The sequence below is a fragment of the Bicyclus anynana genome, chromosome 26, assembly GCF_947172395.1.
Source record: "Bicyclus anynana chromosome 26, ilBicAnyn1.1, whole genome shotgun sequence".
Taxonomy (NCBI): Eukaryota; Metazoa; Arthropoda; class Insecta; order Lepidoptera; family Nymphalidae; genus Bicyclus; species Bicyclus anynana.
In genome coordinates, this window is record NC_069108.1 from 3,326,559 (window position 1) to 3,346,319 (window position 19,761).

The following is a 19,761-nucleotide window of genomic DNA, read 5'->3' on the forward strand; positions in this document are numbered from 1 at the left end:
TGCGATTTAAGAATGTTGTCTGTAACGTCCAGGAGAGCCGTCACAGTCCCACGACCAGCCCTAAAACCTGATTGGTAATCCGGCAAGATTTGCTGCTTCTCCAAATATCTTAGAACTTGCTGATGTACAGCTTTTTCTAAGACTTTTGAGAAGCAAGATAAAATGCTAATTGTAATTGTAAAAAATATGTTTCCTCACTTTTTTTTCTGTTGTACCTATCCATTTTTTTTTTGTTTAATATCTCTCCCACTGCCAAGGGTCACTGGCAGAGATCTCTTATAGAGATAAGTGTTTCCTTGTCCACTGTTTTTCTTTTTACTTTTGTGTGTTACTAATATTGGTACAAAATAAATTAAAAAAAAAAAAAAAATTATATATTGTATATGTTATACTTTATATAAGAGAGAATAGGCATATTCATGACAACATAATGTAAATCCTACATACTCTAGATTTTATTTTCGGAAGACAGTTCGATTTTTGTTATAATGGTAAGATGTACAATGCAAGTACTTACAGAATGTGTTAGACAAAACTATAGGAACAATAAACATTACAACACAGAATACAGATCATCCAGAATGAGTCTTTACAAGCAGCGTGGTGGAGCCGGTGAAACCCATAAAACCCCAAACATCACACGTCTTCTTGACAACCGCATAAACACATTTTTTTCATAATTTTTATTTCAAAATTCAACACTAACAACAAATACGTAAATTAATTAAACTAATATAAAGGTCACAGCACACATCAACGTCGAAAAGGATAGTAACTGTATCGAACTGGAGCCGTGTAGTACTTTGTATGAAACTCTTGACTGCAACGGAATCGTAAAGTAATCGCTTACGGAAAACTAACGGATCGCTGTCCCTCTGAACGCGAACATTTCTCATCCCTGCCGTGTATCGCCTCGCCGTCAACTTATACGTACAACTTCGTAGCCGTAGCCGAATGGACGCCTAAAGGCCTAACATACGCGCTACAACATATCCTATAAAGACACATTAACGAACTTGTAATATCGTATACGTTGCGTTGGGACGAAAGAGATAATGTTATTTCCTGTTCGGCGCTATTGGTCGATTTGTCTTCACGATATAATATCGTGGGTCGCATGTTAGAAATAATATTGGTGTTACAATTCCGTTAAATGTGCATTGCTATAAGGAGGAGGTATTTTTTGTATGAAACAAAGAATAATAGACGAATAATACAAAGAATGATACGGCACAGGTTCCGATGCCTTTTCCATTTACGAGTATATGTGCTTTGAGCTTTATGTAACTATTTTTTGTGAACAGTTTTAAAATATCTAAAAACATAAGACGCCATTATTCTTCAATAATATTGAATTATTACTGATGCAACGCTTCGTGTCGTACTGACTCGAGAATGTAATCGTTTTTGAATTTGTATTTGGAGCGGCTACGACACCGTCTAGTTCCGTGCGCTCTATCTGCCTGGTATTCTTTAATCTGTGCATAACAATTACAATGATTGTTCTTTGTTTCTCTCTTTTTGTTTGTTAGTTTTCTAAGATATTGTATTATGTAATAACAACCAGTGCACAGTAAAACCAACTGTGGTTTGTGTTGCACTATGGTTAGGCTTAATTTCAATGTTTTTGTAGAATAACAAATAAATTAAATAATCTAACATTTCCATCAACTATAAAGACAACTATTTATCGTTTTCATGTGCCTTCATATGTTCCCTTAAAGTATAACTCCTAGCGTACGATTTAGAACATATAGTACAAGTGAAAGGCCTTTCACCCGTGTGCTTTGACATATGTTTCTTCAAACTGTGATTGGTTATGAAGGCCATATTGCAAACTTTACACTTTTTATTTTTATTACCATGAGTCTGTCTTATATGCGTCGCTAGATAATGTTTAATATTGTAGACCCTATCGCAAAACGGGCATTTGAATTTATGCGTGATATCGTGTACTAGAGACATGTGTTTTATACGATCATTGTAATGTTTCATAGGTTTGAAACATATTTGACATTTTACAACGCGTTTTGAATGGCTCTCCATATGATTCGATTGGGATGTCTTAGTTTTTAGGACTTTCCCGCAAGCTGTACACGGATATGCGCCATTTTCGTGCGTTTTTCTATGGACTATCAAACGTTTGGAATTTATAAACGATTTCCCACAAACATCGCATATACAATTCGCATAATGCACATTCAAATGTGTGGTCAACGTTCTGAATACGTGAAACTCTTTATCGCATAAATGACATTTGTAAGGACTCGAATCGACTTTGTAATCGGCTATACACTCTTTGTACATCACTTTGTTGTGTTCCTGAACGAAATGCTCCGCCATCTTGTCGACATCTGTCAAAAGTGTACAACAATGGCGGCATTCCAAATTCGAAATTTCTATTTGCAGCGAACGCGGGTAACGTTTTATTTTTTTTATTTCCGCTTCAAAGTCCGTGTGGGATTTCGAATAATGATTTTTTAATAAATTTATTTCCATGAAGTTGTCTGTACAGAAAAAACATCGGAACCAGCTCTTGTGATGGCGAAAAGGGCAAGCGGTCGTTTCTAGCAGTACAATACTGCATGTTAATATTATTCGTTTCCGTTCGGATATTTGTTTGATATTCTTTTTATGTTTTCCAGTTTGATCTGTAATTGAGAAGAGACGCTGATTAAAAATTTTCATTTGTAAATTGAGATTTTTAATCAATATTTTTTTTTTCTAATATAAAAAAATCAACTATTTAACAATAGTTTTCATCATCATAATGGTTTACACGGGAAATCACTAGCAGTGCTTTACCATTGCTATATGTTGTAAAATTTTTTGGAATCATTTCTGTTCCAAGGCCATTGTCCTCTTAGGAAAAATGGCTAAACCACCATAGGCACAGATTAAAGATCATACAGAGACCAGAGTGAGTCTAAGCAGCATGGTTAAGGTGGTGAAATCCATAAAAATAGATATGAAGTGCTCAGATCCAGGTCTGGGGTTCGAGTGCTGTAGGTCTAACAACATATCTTGTGTAGAGAAAAAGACAAGTGTCGACCAATAGCGGCAAGGTTGTCCCAGTTTCAGCTCTTTCATCCCGAATAAATAATTAGTTTTGACATTTAACCTGCCAAACCGCATTGGAGCAGTGTGGTGGGTTTAAGCTCTCTGTCTCCTATATGGCGAAAAGCTTGGTCTTACAAGTATAATGTAAAATAATTTGATAATAACTCCATACCTTTTATACTAATTTCAACTTTATTGGCACACACTTTAAGCCTATTTTCCCTATCCTGTGGAACTTTGTTAACACACTCTTCAAGTACAGTATTCTTCCATCTTGCTACAGGTGTATCTGAATCATATTCATTACTGGCACTTTTCTTCTGTTTTGACGACTTTTGCTTTAAATTATATCTGGGTTTAAGTAGATACTGACTAGATTTAGATTGTGGGCTGGATAAGTTATCTATATCTGAAATCAAAATATAAAAATGAAATACATAATATACAGTAGAACCCCTTTAAAACGATCACGCTTAAATCGACTTCTCGCATAATACGTCATTTTACGCCAGTCCCTACAACTTGAGACATGTTTTCATACATTTCCTAACGCTTAATACGATTCATCATCCCGTTTAATACATGTCACACGCGTGTTATTCCAAATGACAGGACATCATAAAAGTCCTTAAACAAGGTTGCAGGACAAGACTAATACATGATATTTTAAAGAAGAGATATACCCTGACAGCAAACGAACCATGACATGATGCAATTCTAAACGAAAATTTTGAAGACGCACTGCAAAAGTAAAATCTAATTGAAAATTTCGTAATTGCTAATGTATCAAAATCTTTTTGTCATACCAGAATAAGTGATTACTTCAAGAAGCATAATTAGGTAGTCTTTACGCCAAATGCAGACAAGCAGGAACCTCCAACTTTCCAGTTGTGTGCATTTTAAGAAATTAAATATCACGTGTCTCAAATGGTAAAGGAAAAACATTGTGAGGAAACCTACATTCCAGAGTATATTTTTAATTCTCTGCGTGTGTCAAGCATGCCAATTGGGCCACCATGGTGGCCTCTGCGTGTGTGAAGTCTGCCAATCCGCATTGGGCCAGCGTGGTGGACTAATGGCCTAACCCTCTCATTCTGAGAGGAGACTGGAGCTCAGCAGTGAGCCGAATATGGGTTGATGATGATGATAGATAGTTAAGATTAGCAGACACCTCACCGTGTCACCCGCATAGTTCCCGTTCCCGTGGGAATAAGAGGAAAAAATATAGCCTATTACGCCCTACCTTATATCACCACATACTTTACCTCTGTAAATATCAGTATAGATACCCATAATTATATTCATAATACTTCATAATACGAACCGTCAAAAAAATTATCTTGAGCACATTGTTTTGAACCAGTGTCATCTAAGTGATCCGCCACTTTTTGAAAATCATCTGAAAAATTGAAAAACACATACGTAAAGTAATGTGTTAAAGACACACAGATTCTTAAAAATAAAGCATAGAATAATTACATTGTTAGGATTGAGGTTTAAGTCTGTGGTAACATATTATGTTAAATAATAACCAATCTGAGAAGGTTTACTCTCTTTATTAAATTTTTAATTTTTAAATCGTTGTCATCAACCCATATTCGGCTCACTGCTGAGCTCGAGTCTCCTCTCAGAATGAGAGGGGTTAGGCCAATAGTCCACCACGCTGGCCCAATGCGGATTGGCAGACTTCACACACGCAGAGAATTAAGATAATTCTCTGGTATGCAGGTTTCCTCACGATGTTTTCCTTCACCGATTTTGAGACACGTGATATTTTAATTTCTTAAAATGCACACAGCTGAAAAGTTGGAGGTGCATGCCCCGGACCGGATTCGAACCCACACCCTCCGGAAACGGAGGCAGAGGTCATATCCACTGGGCTATCACGGCTCTTTTTAATTTTTAAATAAACAACAATAAATGAACTATACTCACCATTTCTAGAAATCCAATAGTGTGAGAACTGTTCATTGCACTTAACGACTTGAGTGTGGAAACTTGAGACATTACGAAGTTGTGCGACACACACGTCACAGACCAGATGACTGGCTGCCTTCTCATCTATGAATGATAACTGAAATAAAGTGTTATATTGCTTTACGTCAGCCTAGTGGATATGATATTATTATGACCTAACAAATGAACTAACTAAAAATGGCTATGTAGTTAGTCTGTACGCCGTAGAAGTAGGTGCGAGAGGATTACCAACAAAATCTCTTTATAACTTGCTTAAAGACCTTGGCCTCTCTAGAAGTGCAGCTATTTCTATATTGAATCAGGTATCCAAAGCTGCTTTTATAGGATATTACCAAATTTGGCTAGGCAGGGAGAACAAAATGAGCAGAGTGTTAATCAGTTGTCAAGGAATTCCTTAACCCTACATCCTGTAGTCACAAGTCCAGGACCCAGGACCCAGGACCCAGGACACATTGAATCCATGAAATGCTAAGATATTAGTCTCTGCCCTCGATTGGGAGAGTAGATTCAACTCCTCTAGTCTGTGGCATGCACCTCCAACTTTTCAATTATGTGCATTTGCAGAAATTAAATATCACGTGTCTCATACAGTGAAGGAAATACATCGTGAGGAAACCTGCATACTAGAGAATTTTCTTAATTCTCTGTGTGAAGTCGCCCAATTCACATTTGCCCATCGTGGTGGACTAAGGCCTAACCCTAAGAATTTTTTTTTATAAAGAAATGATACGTAATGGAATTGATATCCTCATTTTGGAAATCAGTTGGTAATGTAATGTTATATTTTATAATTTTTTTTATATATATCATACATTCAAACTGTATTAAATAAAAAATATTCAAATAAATTTTCCATGCTATCTGAAAACACATTAGTATGTTTACTCACAGAAATTCCAAAACAATGCTGAAGTAAATCGGCGAAAACCTGCTTTAAACCAGTGTCTGTTATATAAGCTGTAGTCAAGTCCCACGTCCCGTTACCCGACAAACAGCATCGGCAAACGTTTGGCTTCGTAATCCAATTTGAAATATTATCAAAATCCATGATTTTAATTGAAATCCTTAATAAATGCACAATGATTTCATGTTCACGGACAGTTACCAAAAAATTATGACATTGACAGTTATTTTGACTTTGACATCTTTTTGTGTGTATATATATTTTTTTGTAACTATACGTACCGATTATACAGGAAAATATCGGTAAAATCGAAAATTTGCTTGAAGTGTTTTAATTATGGGTATTTTATATTTTAGTTTTAACATTCGTAAATTGTAATTATCAATAAAGATATTAATACCCTCTAACTACCACAAAAAAGTTATGTAGTTGGTATTTATATTTTTATTGTATTCTACCAACCGTGCCGTGCAGCACAGGCACCTTAGACAATTAAAAATAAAGGACCTGCCTCGTAAGCTATTAGCCCTCTGTCAAAGATAAATGATCTAACGCGTTTGTAAAAACTGTTGCTATAGAATCGATGTTTCATTGTTGTAATCGTTTTCGTCGTGTAAAGAGCTCCCTAAAAATGCCGGTTTGTGTAGTTGAATAGCATAAAAAACGGCCAAAAACTTGTAGTTTAGTAAAAGATGGAGTAACGTTTCATTTGTAAGTATTTCTATCATAATTTTATCAAATTTGTAAACGATTTCTAAAAAGAATTGATTCTTTTGACGGAACAGCAAAAATCGATCAAGTAATCGAATAGTCTTTATATTTATTCTATGGATAGTCTAAGCGATGTGTTAGCCTGTGTAAAAATTACGCGTGTGTATATTGCGAGTCAATTGTATAGTTATGTGTAGAGTATGGACACAGAATATACCATAGATTTACGATTTGGTACAAGGAATATACTTAATGGTGTTAAGTCCTCGTCCCCCTCAAAAAACGACAGACTTTTTTGTTGGTGAATTTGGGTGCGAAACAGTTCCATTATTTTTAATGGTCTAAGTCTAAGACAGGCACAGAGTACATTACAGTGCAGACATACGTAGTATCTATTAATCTGTGGTGCAGACCAAGGAACATAAACATATTTGCATTTTGCAGACGTCAGACAAAAATTTTACCGCCATAACGTAAACCCTTTATTCAATGTACTCTTAATTTGACGTAAACAAACAAAGATTACAATGTATTATTGGAAAGACGTAAGTAAACCCAGAAAAAAATACTTGTTCAATTTAATTTTTTATCTTCATATTTAAAAAAGCGGCAAGATTAATAATAAAAATACAGTTAATTTTATTACTTTAAAATGCGCAACGTTGAAATAAAAGCCAGAGTGAATGATTTTGACGCAATATGCAAGATTGCCGAAGAGTTAAGCGGTGGAAGTCCGAAGTTAATTCCACAGGACGATACGTTTTACAAAGTGAACAACGGCAGACTAAAGATGAGGGTGTACGCTGACGAATCTGCGACCCTCGTAAGGTACGAGGTTCGAGGTTAAGGTTTGACGGCCTCCGTGGCGCAGTGGTAAGCGCGGTGGATTTCTAAAACGGAGGTCCTGGGTTCGATCCCCGGCTAGGCAGATTGAGGTTTTCTTAATTGGTCTAGGTTTGGCTGGTGGGAGGCTATGGCCGTGGCTAGTTAGCACCCTACCGGCAAAGACGTACCGCCAAGCGATTTTAGCGTTCCGGTACGATGCCGTATAGAAACCGAAAGGGGTGTGGATTTTCATCCTTCTAACAAGTTAGCCAGCTTCCATCTTAGACTGCATCATCACTTACCATCAGATGAGATTGTAGTCAAGGGCTAAGTTGTAAAAGAATAAAAAAAAAAGTTATAAACTACATATTACTACGTGACGCCACACGGTTTCACCTGCTTATTAGGAGATAAAATATTCCAGCCTTTCCTGATGAGTACTGTTTGCCAACAAACAAATTAAAAATGAGGGTACAAATCACTAGTCATTTCACATTTGATAATAATTATAATTAACTTGTTCTTAAATTAATGAAAATAAATTTGATTAATCAAATTAGATATGGTTACAAAACATACATAATTTAAAATAAATAAGTCATGAAATAACATGCATTTTCTACCTTCATTTCTAATTTATCTTTCTACTTGAAAATTTCTGGAAAACTTTGAAACCCTTAAATTTAACTAACTATCATTCAATAATGTGCTTAACAACTTGCATATTATTATTAAACCTAATATCAAAACTAATGTTAAGTTTTGTTAATTTGTTAAACACTATACTACTGTACTATTAAAATAATTTATAGTTTAGATAAATATTTAACGAAACGAATAAGTTGAGATAAAAAGAAAATTATAGGTGTAATTATCAACAATTTCAGGTCAGTTTTCAAAAACATGATTAATTAACAACATTGGGAACCTTCGTAACGCGAGTTCAACTTGCACTTGTCCAGTTTTTTGTTTATTTATTATTCTACATTCTACAAAAAACATATTTAAATTGAGCCTAACCATAGTGCAACACAAACCACAGTTGGTTTTACTGTGCACTGTTTTTTATTACATAATACAATATTTAAAAAAAAATTAATTAACGAACAAAAAGAGAAGAATAACAAAGAACAATCATTAGCAGGTATTTAAATAAATATCATAATTATAGTGTTCCACAGGCTGTCCCAAAAAGTATTCCTTTAATTTATGTTATGTACCTACAAAATCACTGTGAAAAGTGATCCGAAATTAGGAACTGAAATGTTAAATGAACCAAACATATTACATTCCAGATATGATCGTGATGATGAGCAAGGTCCAAAGCTGTGTGATTACGATCTTCTGGAGTTTTCTGTCAACGAACGAGACAAGTCAAAGGAGTTGGACGATATACTTAAAAAGTGTATGGGCATACGTGGAAGAGTTGTGAAAGAGAGGTAATAATCTCCCTTCACTGCTCTACTCCTATTGATTGTAGCCTGATGGAAAGTATACTATTACCTGCTCAGGAGTAAACCCAGTACCCAGTTTCGTTAAAATCCGTTGAGTAGTTTTTGTTTCTATAACAAACATAATTTTACTAATTGCTATTGCTAAAAATGGCACCAGTATCTATCATTAATCACCCCCTGGTAGTTATTTTGGAAATATATTGAAATTGAAATTGAAATGAAATTGAAATTGAAATTGAAATGAAATTTGAAATGAAATGAAATTTTATTATTTTATAATTTTACAGTCTCTGATGTGGCTGAGACCTTCTTTTAAGTTAAAACCTGTATCAGAAGGTCTCGCTCTTCCTTAATAACAAATTTAAACTTAACTTAACATGCAACATGCAATAAACGCTGGTTTATGTGCGTGCGTGTGTGCGTGTGTGTGTGTGAAATTGTATCAGATGTTGTACTTAATATATGTATGTAAAATTATTAATTATTTATATTACATGTACAGAATTGATATCTTTAGATTCATTATAAGTATATAGATATAGTTTTTATAAGAGATCAACGATTTTGCTATTAAATATTATTGAATATATTTGCAGAAGACTGTACATGGTCGGCCAAACTCGCATACACATAGACAAAGTGCAAGACCTCGGTAACTTCATGGAGTTGGAAGTAGTGCTCCGACCTGAGCAGAGCTTAGAAGAAGGACAAGAAATAGCACGAGATCTCCAGAACAAACTTGGTGTAGAGAACAAAGACTTGATACAGTGTGCCTATGTTGATTTGTTGGATAATAAATAATCTTGTAATGTTGTTTTTTTTTTTTTATTCTCTATAAGTTAGCCCTGATAGCCCAGTGGATGTGACCCCTGCCTCCGATTTCGGAGTAGGTTCGAATCCTGTCTGGGGCATGAACCTCCAACTTTTCACTTTTAGTGTGCATTTTAAGAAATTACATATCACGTGTTTCAAACGGTGAAGGATAACATCGTAAGGAAACCTGCATGCCAGAGAATTTTCTTAATTCCCTGTGTGTGTGAAGTCTGCCAATCCACATTGGGCCAGCATGGTGGACTATTGGTCTAACCCCTCTCATTCTGAGAGGAGACTCGAGCTCAGCAGTGAGCCGAATATGGGTCATATGATAACGAACGATTAGTAGGTACTATGAACTGATTTTGCGATAGGGCTGGATTAAAGAGGTCTAAGGCCGGACGAAGTCGTTTTTTGCAATTTGCAATAAACCTTAGACCATTTAATAGTCTAAGGTTTATTGCAAATAAATAAATTATTATTATTATCGACATTAACATGGTACGGCGCACATCACATAGGATAAAGAAAACCAAACAAAACCCTAAAAAAGTTAATGAAAAAATCTGGTTAATGAAAGTAGAGACTGAAATCGCCCGCTAAATTAAAAAAAAATAGAGTAAATTCTCAAAGATACAAGTGCAAATATTGGAAAAACTGAGTTGTGTAGGTAGTAATACATTCACAAACAAAAAATGTTAACAAATTATGATATTTTAATTTGTTTAGATGATTTTTTAAATTTGCCGGGCGATTTCAGTCTAATTTCATTAGTCAAACTCTATGACCTATGACTGGAAAGCCTTTAAAAGCCTAGTTTCTAGAGCCGTAAAACAAAGTAAAGAAAAATTAAAATGTCACTTGAGTTTTTTTTTCTTGTCTATTAATCTGTGAATGGTGTTCTGTGTCTGTGGCTTAATTTGACGTTTGTGGTCTGTGGTCTGTGGCCTTTGTTTTGTTTTGCAATTTGCATTTTGCATGAAAGTTATCTTAGAATTTTAAATTATTAAGTTTATCCAATAACCATTGCTGGAAAATGGAAAAGAAAAAGGGTGCGACATATGGACAATGCAGATTTTGCTTATCCAACGGCTACCATAAGGATATAATGAAAGAATACTATGTGAATGGAACACGGGAAGTTTACATCGACATTTTCATGGAATGTTTTAATTTATATGTATGTACACATAAATAAGACTTCTAATCATCTTTAATAATGTTTGTAATACTCAAATACAATATTGTAGATGATTTGCAATCTATAATCTGTTACTATACAAGGCAACCCGTAATGACTGATCCATCAACAAACAGCTCAAATTATTTTCCAAAATTCACCTCCTAGGCAGTGGTGTGCACAAGGTTTATGACTAGGATATGCGTTATATGTACAAGTTATGTGTTTTTTTTATTTTGGATAGTTTTACTTTAGCTGAAATTTTTGTCCCCTTCCTCATCATCCTTCTGTTATAGAGTTTTGGCATATTTCAAGATTTTTACGTTGTAGTTTAGCTAAAGACCATATGTTAGGATGGTAGGATACATGAGTCAAACAGTCTTACTCTAGTTCTCATATTTATTACATTGTTTTTCATAATTTTCTTCATACTCCAAAACTGGTTCAATTTTATATTATGAGGTAACCTTTGTGATGTAGAGGGTATTCTCACAGTAATGGGAACTATGCAGGTGTGTAGGGGTTTGTTTATGCTGACATACATTAATATTGTAACTATAGCATAGCGGAAAGCACACATATAACAGACACTTTTTTTTTTTTTTTTTATTATTATTATTTACAAGTTAGCCTTTGACTACAATCTCACCTGATGGTAAGTGATGATGCAGTCTAAGATGGAAGCGGGCTAACTTGTTAGGAGGAGGATGAAAATCCACACCCCTTTCGGTTTCTACACGGCATCGTACCGGAACGCTAAATCGCTTGGCGGTACGTCTTTGCCGGTAGGGTGGTAACTAGCCACGGCCGAAGCCTCCCACCAGCCAGACCTGGACAAATTTCCCTTCCTGTGGCTCACACTATTCTTTTGTTTGTAATATTTAACAATATATATCTTTCTGCACATAATAATAATAAGCCCTTTATTCTGTGTTAAGAAATTACAATTTTTATATACATTACATTTTGTGTTAATTTTTTTTTTAAAGAATGTTTCTTAACATAGGCCTCCAGCGACTACCACTGATCTCTATCTAATGCGACCCTTCTCCAGTTTGGTCCTGCTGTGACTTTTAAGTCATCCTCCCATCTAAGGAACCATTTGCCCCCATTCCTTCTGCCATCTCTACGGTACCATTCCATCAACAGTCTGCTCCACTTCCCCACTGTGTCCCTTAGCATATGGCCTGTCCTCGTGTGTCTCATTAATAGCAATCCCAGATAATCAGCACATAGTTGTAAAGTTGCTAAAGGTGCTTCTGTGGGGGGTTGGCTAGTAATAAATAAATTATTTTTCCAGCTGTCCACGAACAATGTACTCAGCACGCTGATCTGCTCGTCGTGCGTGCTGCGCCTGCGCGAGGCGAGCAGCTTCCGCAGCATGGTGGTGAGCACGGAGCAGCAGCTGCTGGCCACGCTCAACGAGAAGGACACCGTCTTCATCAATGGTACTGTGCTAGTTACTCACATTCTACCATAGCTGCTGGTGCAGACTACCTTAGATCTATACCTATATGTATAAAGCTGAGCTCATCGTAGCATGAGAATTCGTAGTGCAGAGTGGACTCAGGGCTGATCCACTTCGTACTAATCACTGAGTACTAATCTCTGTAACAGACAGAACAAAACACATAAATAATTGGATGAAAATGAGTGATTACAATTAAGTGATGATTCAAAAATCTGTCAAAACTGATACCTTGAACATTCAGTTTGATTTTATCTTGATAAATATTTAAAAAAAATATGGAAATGTGTCTCTTAAATACCTTATAAGTTAATAATTATTAATAAATAATAATATTGTCCACAGTGGGTGACCTTCATGGGCTGGAGATTAAGGTGGAGCCCCCCGCAGTCAAGCTAGAGCCGGGCGACAGCGAGAGCGCCATCGACTGTGACTACACCTCTTACGAGGAAGCTGATGATATCGGTGAGTGCTTGTCACATGGTGGGGTTTCCACAACTAGAGGTCAAGGTGGATCCCCCCGCAGCATACATTGGTACTCTTATTGCAAAGTTTGGCTTATATTCTAGGTATGTGGTTGCCAAAACTACAGGCATAACTCCTAATTTACAAATATTCACAAAACAGTCGTCTCATATTGTGACCGTTTAAGGCACTTTAGATTTTTGACGCTCGATAAAAGAAGGGACTTATTAGATCTCACATTCTTATACAAATTACTGAGAAACCAGATAGACGCACCAAATCTTCTAAGCAAAATTAACTTTAGAGCACCTAGTAGATACCCTCGCAAAGCTATTACTTTACTTGTACCGCAACGCACTAGAACTGTTTTTGGCGCCTATTCTACTATGCCCAGGCTATGTAAATTATATAATAATTAATAAAAATAATATAATGGTGCGTGCATGTCAAAGAGTTGAGTAAAAAGATGTTTGCTACTTTTGGCTCACTGAGACGTTTAAGATCATTTTTACCAATTCCTACTAAAGTTATGTTAGCACATTCTCTTCTTCTTTCGGTTTTAGATTATGCGGACGCGAGCTATCTAAATATAACTGAGGACCCACTCAATAAACTTGAGCGACTTCAAAATCTTGCTATTCGGTTCATATTTAGCCTACGCAAATATGACCATATTTCTGAATTCCGTCAGAAGCTCAAGTGGCTCCCTATTCGTCGTCGCCGGGATCTGCATGTACTTTCACTTTTGTACTGTGTGTTGTTTAATCCAAAATCTCCTGTGTATCTGAAGGAGAAATTTACGTTTCAGGGAGTGCAGCCTGAACTGAGACAGTGTCGATTACTAACTCTATGTTTACCCGTGCATAAGACGAAATTTTATAAACATTCTTTCGTTGTGCAAGCCGTTAAGTTATGGAATGCTCTCCCTTTAAACATACGGCAATCAAAGACACTGGTCATTTTTAAAAATGCCGTAAAGACTCATTATCTGGTGCAGTAAAGACGATCTGTATATATTATTTCTTTTCAATATAATGTATTTATTAGTATATTTTGATATGTATTTTATTCATTATTGTAGGTATTTGTGTAATATTGTTTATGTATTAGGATGTAAATTATTTGTATGTATGTGTATTACTAATACTATGGTTATTTTTGTTTTACGCCACCTGCTGATGTCCTTAAGTTTTCCTAAACCGAAGGTTGCCTGGAAGAAATCGCTACTTAGCGATAAGGCCGCCTTTTGTATGCTGATCTCTTCTTAATTTGTTTTTTATTTCACTTGTTTTTGTCTTTGTGGTGTGCAAATAAAGTATATTTATCTTATCTTTATCTTATAACGCACTTAGTCGGTCTATAGATATCCACAAAGACTCACCAAGGACATATCGCAGGTTAGTTTTGCTAGATTTGCTAAACTAATTTTTCTTTTTGTTTTTACCAATTCCATTTTATTTTTTGTATTATATAGTATATTCAAATAGTAGTTGGAAAATGTTTCCTTTTCTTGTTACTGTAAAATGTATTTTTTTTTCTTATGTAAACTGATTTAATGTAATGTAATCGTCAATTTATTTTAATATTACGGAAATGTGCATGCCGTGTCTACCTTCATTTGATTGTGCAGAGCCTTGTGTTTGTGTTTTTTTTAGATTGTATTCTTCCCATAAATGACCACTCATCTATAGTATTGTTACGAACTAGAGTTCAAAGACTTGGTATGAAACACCTGGTGACTTTATTCCACTCCTTAATCCGACTATCAATATAATACTTACAAACATAGGCAATAGGCAACTCGCCTGCTGTACAAAACTAAGAAGATTTTTTGCATATATGACAGTTTAGATGCCTAGAAACATTTTTATTTGTGAAAATAATCTCGTAATTGTAATATTTTTATAAAACAGAATTGTATTTTTATCACGTCACCGCAAAAGCCAATGATAAACTATGACGTCATTCGCTACAAGGCATTGGTTTGTATTTCACATCACTGCAAACACCAATGACGCTGTTATCTCTATGAATGACGTCGTTGTGTTTCGGCGGCAAAAAATTTACGTAGATATTTTTTCATATTTATACCTGTTGCGTATTTGTACATATGAAAATGATTCTAGACCATTCTGTGAACTTCTGCACGCGTATTGTTTATTCCATGAAATTCGACGAAAACAAAATAACAAAATTTTGTAAATAACTCGATATAGGCAAGTGATTATGAACCTTATGTTTCTAGTAATAGGGTTCTCTGTACCAGTATAGCGAGAATGCGAACTTTCAGACGTACAAGCGACTGACGAGGAGCTGCAGGCGTGCGGTCGCGAGGCGGCGCTGCTGGCGCGCTTCTCCGCCAGCGAGTACCACCTGCCCACCAGGATGAGCCTGTACTCCTCGCCGTGCCGGGGCTTCGCCGCGCACTTGGACATGTTGAGAGGTACGTTTTAGATGCTTACAATAATATTCTTGCAGACAAAGAGGGCGAAGGCGTAAATAATAATCACAAAAATTTCCGTCATCTCCTGTTCTGTGTTGGACTAATTATATCTTAACAATGCAACAAAGTCAAAGTACTTACAGTCCTACAAAAAATCTATACTATAGTGTGAACAAGTCGAACCCGACCTCCAACAGACTGTAGACTGAAGAGTTAAGTGCTTATATCAACATCCCTTACGGTACACAAATTGGTCCTTCGAGCCGGATAAAATCCTTCGACTATACTACAGCCTTTCTCGATGAATACTGTTTAACAACAAATAAATTAGAAATGAAGGTAGAAAATCATTTCATAACTTATTTATTTTAAATTATGTTTGGTTTGTTTAAAATATGTTATATAAAATTACCATTTATCATATCTAATTATTCTAAGCTTTTAAATCGAATTTATTTTCATTGATTTAAGAACAAGTTATTTATAATAATTATTAGGTCTGAAATGACTAGTGATTTATACCCTCATTTTAAATTTGTTTGTTGGTAAACAGTACTCGTCAAGAAAGGCTGTAGTCAAGGATTTTATCCGGCTCGAAGGACCAACTTGTGTATTGTATGGGATGGTGTTATAGGCACTTAACTCTTTAGTCTACAGTGTTGGAGGACGGGTCTGACTTGTTCTCACTTTGGCTGGTGTAGGTCGCTGATTAACTGTTGAACTCCAAAAATGTCAACACACTTATTAAATAAAACACAAAAATCGTACGTGAAAAGTACGTAAATTAAATGCTTTGTGCTATTGGAACGCGGCTCGCACAACATCTTGCACTGCTGCGAAGTTTTGATCGACCAATAGCAAAACTCACTATAGGTTTTGCTTAGTATCTACAGCAAATTAATCCAATTAGAAAGATCATGTTTATTCAAACATTTTAACATAAAAATGAAAACGACTTGGAACACGTAGTTCAGTTATTTTGATTTTTAACACAAAATTACTAAACTGACTTGAAAATGAAATGGGGTCCAATCACTCTTTCAAAACAAAAAAGAATTTTTAAAATGGGTTAATAAATGACGAAGTTATGGAGGTAACAAACATTAAAAAAAACGCGTGGAATTGACAACCGACGTTAGTTTTTTTTTTTTTAAATGGTTAAAAATTCTTCCTCCAGATTGGTGCTTTGATTTTATTGCATTGTTAAGTTATAATTATTCTAGTACAGAACAATATTAACAATCAATATGCGTCAAACGAAATGTATTCTCTGGTTTCAGGTAAAATAGTATTACCGAAAACCATAGAAGCATTACTGCAAGAAGAGCAAGAGAGAAGCGCCGGCGTGAAGGTCTACATCACCGAGAAGTTAGCCCACATACAGAACGCCTCAGTCATTCTAGAAAACTCCAATGTGACCCCCTTCAAGAGCAGAAACAAGTCAGGGTTCCCCTGCTTCTATTGCAGGAATATTTTCGAAAATTTGGACAAACTGAAAGAGCACCAGCAAACCAACCATCAGAAGTCGGAAATCAAGAAAGTTCTCGGAACATACGGAGCTGAATGCCTCATAGTTTACGTGGATATCACAAATTTGGCGTGTACATTATGTTTTGAACCCATCCAGAATATAAACGAACTGAAATCCCATCTAACCAAAGTGCACAACAAGAAATTCCACACAGAATACCCAGATAGGGTGATACCGTTCAAATTATCGACGAACAATGTCTACGAGTGCCAAGTCTGTGGTTTTAACTTCGAGACTTTTGGCTCAATAGAAAGGCACATGAACGTTCACTACAGGAACTGCGTTTGCAGCCAATGCGGCACCGGCTTCGTCACCAAATACAGACTTAAAGTTCACGTAAAAAGCATGCACGTAGGCGGCAGTTTCCCATGCGAAATATGCAAGAAAGTGTACACAACCCAGCAAAAACACAAAAACCACGTCGACACGGTCCACAAGATGGTGAAAAGGTTCAAATGTCCAAAATGTCCAGAACGTTTTACCGAATATTTCAGACGACAGAAGCATTTGGTCGAAGTCCACGGTGTAGCACCTCTGAGATACAAATGCAATGTGTGTGACAAGGCGTTTGAAAGACGATACACTCTATCGAGGCATATGAAGAGAGACCATTTGGAAGAAAGGGATTTTCAGTGTCAGTTATGTGCGTACAAGTGTTTCACAAACGTTGAGTTGAGGGTTCACATGGTGAAACACAACGGGGAGAGGATTTTCGAGTGTTCAGTGTGCAAGAAGTCGTATGCGAGGAAGAAAACGTTGAAGGAACATATGCGGATACACAACAATGACAGGAGGTTTGCGTGCGCGGTGTGCGGTCAGACGTTCGTGCAAAAGTGCAGTTTGAAAGGGCATATTAAGACGCACCACGCGGAATACGCTCTGCCATAGACAATTGGAGTGACGCATTTCCATAAATTATGTTGCGTTTTGAATAAACCATTGATTGCAAAAGTGGTCCAAATTGATCTCCAAGGGTCTACAGGAGTCTCTACGGAGGACCACGTTGGCGAGACATGGTTCACGATTTGCATGCGGGGTTCCACAGAAATGTACTGTAACTAGCAAGTTTTAAAAGTGACCAGTTTTGAAGTTTTGAAAGTGACCAATAAACCATTGATTGTTAAAGTGGTCCAGATAGCCCAGGGGTCTACGGGAGACTCAACGGAGGTCCGCAATGGCATGACACAAAAATCACGATTTGCATGCGGGGGTTCACGAAAATGTACATTGGGTCCACCGTAACCAGCAAGTTTATAAAGTGGTCAATGATAAAAAAAGTTTTGGAACCTCTGGAATAAACCTTGACTCTTTTAAAACTCACAGAAAGAATACTCTTTTAAAACTAATAGAAGCGAATTTCTGACCTTGAAAACACAGAAGCGAATTGTTGACCTTGAAAGCACAGAAGCGAATTTCTGACCTTGAAAGCACAGAAGCGAATTTTAGGTCTCTTTGGCGGTAGTGGAATAAGTTTCTGCAAAAGACAACAAAGCCTGCTTTATGAAGTAGAAAAGTTTGTTAACTGGACGATTTTAGTCTATACTTTAATTAGTCAAACTAAGATATAATTATATGACTCCGAAAACTTTGGTGTTTTTTTTATTTTAAAATACAATATTTGCCTTCTCTTAAATATGACCAATACTAGCGGACCCGATAAAGCTTCGCTCAGACTTATGTGTACTTCTTCCCTATCTTTACTCCTACCCTATCCTACCTCTACCTCTACCCATACTCCATACAAACTTCCATCCCCCAATTTAGGGAAGTGGGGCATAAGAAAGAGACAAAAAGTAGCCTATGTCACTCTCCATCCTTTCAGCTATCTCCACTTAAAAATCACTTCAATTCATTGCTCCGTTTTGCCGTGAAAGACGGATAAACAAACAGATAGACACACACACACTTTCACATTTTTACTATTAGTATGGATGGATTCCCATTGCCCTCCAAGTAGTCAAAAATAATCTGACAGGAGTGGGTACGACAATCGAACCACCACCACCAGTCCAGCCCCATTACCGCTGAGCTATAGAGGCTTTTAATGTTAGGTTCGGATACGAATAGTATGTTGCGCCATCTATTGACATGATTTTACTACGCAACGGCTCGGATTCTAACAATCACGCCATCTATTGGCATAAGAGTGTCCCAACTAGGAAGTTTGGGTTTCGATTTGAATTGTCATGGATTTTGGAAAGTATCTATTGAACCTATTTTAAAAATAAATATAAAAATAAGTCGGGTTTTCCTTCCTGATGCTATAACTCTAGAACGCACCAACCGACTTCCACGGTTTTGCATTCGTTGGAAAGGTCTCGGGCTCCGTGAGGTTTATAGCAAAGAAAATTCAGTAAAAGGTAGGGGTAGGGTAGGGGTAGCGTTGGGTAGTGGTAGTTGAAAGTTTACATCGAGTGTCACGCGGACGAAGTCGCGGGCGTCCACTAGTTCTAAATAACAATTGAAGTCGAGAATGTCATTCATCTTTTGTTATAAATATTCAAAAATCTATAAAAAGGAGCCGTGTGTGGTCTTGAGGGATTTTTAGTATCTCGGACGCCTGATTTATTTTTGGTGGAAGTTTGGCTGTTGTTTAAATCAAATACATGTTACTTAACGCAGTTTCTGTTACGAACGTCAGCACAGAGGTTTGAATTGGTGAGCTATTGTTTTAATCATTATTGTGATTAGGCTAGAATGGTTAGATTAATGACGAATTTAGGAATAGGACAACATTGTAAGGTAAAATAAGGAAATAAAATAGGTATGTAATGTCTTTAGTATTTTCATTTCAAAATCAACTTGAATCATTAGCTGTTTTTAAAACCTAAACTTTAAACACAGATTAACCAGAGTCTTTATAAGCAGCGTGCTGAAGCTGGTGTAACCCACAAAAAAAAACAAGTCACGTGTCTCCTTGACATCCGATA

The 19,761-nt window shown here is 36.3% G+C and overlaps 3 protein-coding genes across 3 annotated transcripts; 2 read left to right on the forward strand and 1 right to left on the reverse strand.

The window, feature by feature from the left end:
- Positions 1–1,288: 1,288 nt before the first annotated feature.
- On the reverse strand, positions 1,289–6,154 carry LOC112051119 (zinc finger protein 91). Its single transcript, XM_024089609.2, has 5 exons — positions 5,927–6,154; positions 4,996–5,134; positions 4,385–4,459; positions 3,233–3,469; positions 1,289–2,651 (listed from the first exon to the last, which is right to left on the reverse strand). The coding sequence occupies exons 1-5, from the start codon at positions 6,083–6,085 to the stop codon at positions 1,684–1,686; spliced, it is 1,578 nt and encodes a 525-aa protein (XP_023945377.2). The 5' UTR covers positions 6,086–6,154; the 3' UTR covers positions 1,289–1,683.
- A 1,047-nt stretch (positions 6,155–7,201) lies between these two features.
- On the forward strand, positions 7,202–9,744 carry LOC112051133 (uncharacterized). Its single transcript, XM_024089635.2, has 3 exons — positions 7,202–7,480; positions 8,773–8,916; positions 9,528–9,744. Exons 1-3 carry the CDS (start codon positions 7,305–7,307, stop codon positions 9,730–9,732), a joined length of 525 nt encoding a protein of 174 aa, XP_023945403.2. The 5' UTR covers positions 7,202–7,304; the 3' UTR covers positions 9,733–9,744.
- Positions 9,745–10,695: 951 nt separating this feature from the next.
- On the forward strand, positions 10,696–17,747 carry LOC112051127 (zinc finger imprinted 3). Its single transcript, XM_024089629.2, has 5 exons — positions 10,696–10,924; positions 12,225–12,372; positions 12,738–12,857; positions 15,148–15,300; positions 16,581–17,747. The coding sequence occupies exons 1-5, from the start codon at positions 10,781–10,783 to the stop codon at positions 17,717–17,719; spliced, it is 1,704 nt and encodes a 567-aa protein (XP_023945397.2). The 5' UTR covers positions 10,696–10,780; the 3' UTR covers positions 17,720–17,747.
- Positions 17,748–19,761: the final 2,014 nt, after the last annotated feature.

Bases quoted from the DNA above. Each gene is read 5' to 3' on its own strand.
- LOC112051127 (XM_024089629.2), top strand. From the start codon at position 10,781: ATGGAAAAGAAAAAGGGTGCGACATATGGACAATGCAGATTTTGCTTA. The intron at 12,373-12,737 runs GTACTGTGCTAG...TATTGTCCACAG, and splicing joins GGACACCGTCTTCATCAATG to TGGGTGACCTTCATGGGCTG. The intron at 12,858-15,147 runs GTGAGTGCTTGT...GCGAACTTTCAG, and splicing joins CGAGGAAGCTGATGATATCG to ACGTACAAGCGACTGACGAG.
- LOC112051133 (XM_024089635.2), top strand. From the start codon at position 7,305: ATGCGCAACGTTGAAATAAAAGCCAGAGTGAATGATTTTGACGCAATA. The intron at 7,481-8,772 runs GTACGAGGTTCG...ATTACATTCCAG, and splicing joins GAATCTGCGACCCTCGTAAG to ATATGATCGTGATGATGAGC. The intron at 8,917-9,527 runs GTAATAATCTCC...ATATATTTGCAG, and splicing joins GGAAGAGTTGTGAAAGAGAG to AAGACTGTACATGGTCGGCC.
- LOC112051119 (XM_024089609.2), bottom strand. From the start codon at position 6,085: ATGGATTTTGATAATATTTCAAATTGGATTACGAAGCCAAACGTTTGC. The intron at 5,135-5,926 runs GTGAGTAAACAT...ACTTTATTTCAG, and splicing joins AGCATTGTTTTGGAATTTCT to TTATCATTCATAGATGAGAA. The intron at 2,652-3,232 runs GTATGGAGTTAT...TCTCAATTACAG, and splicing joins AGTTGAAATTAGTATAAAAG to ATCAAACTGGAAAACATAAA.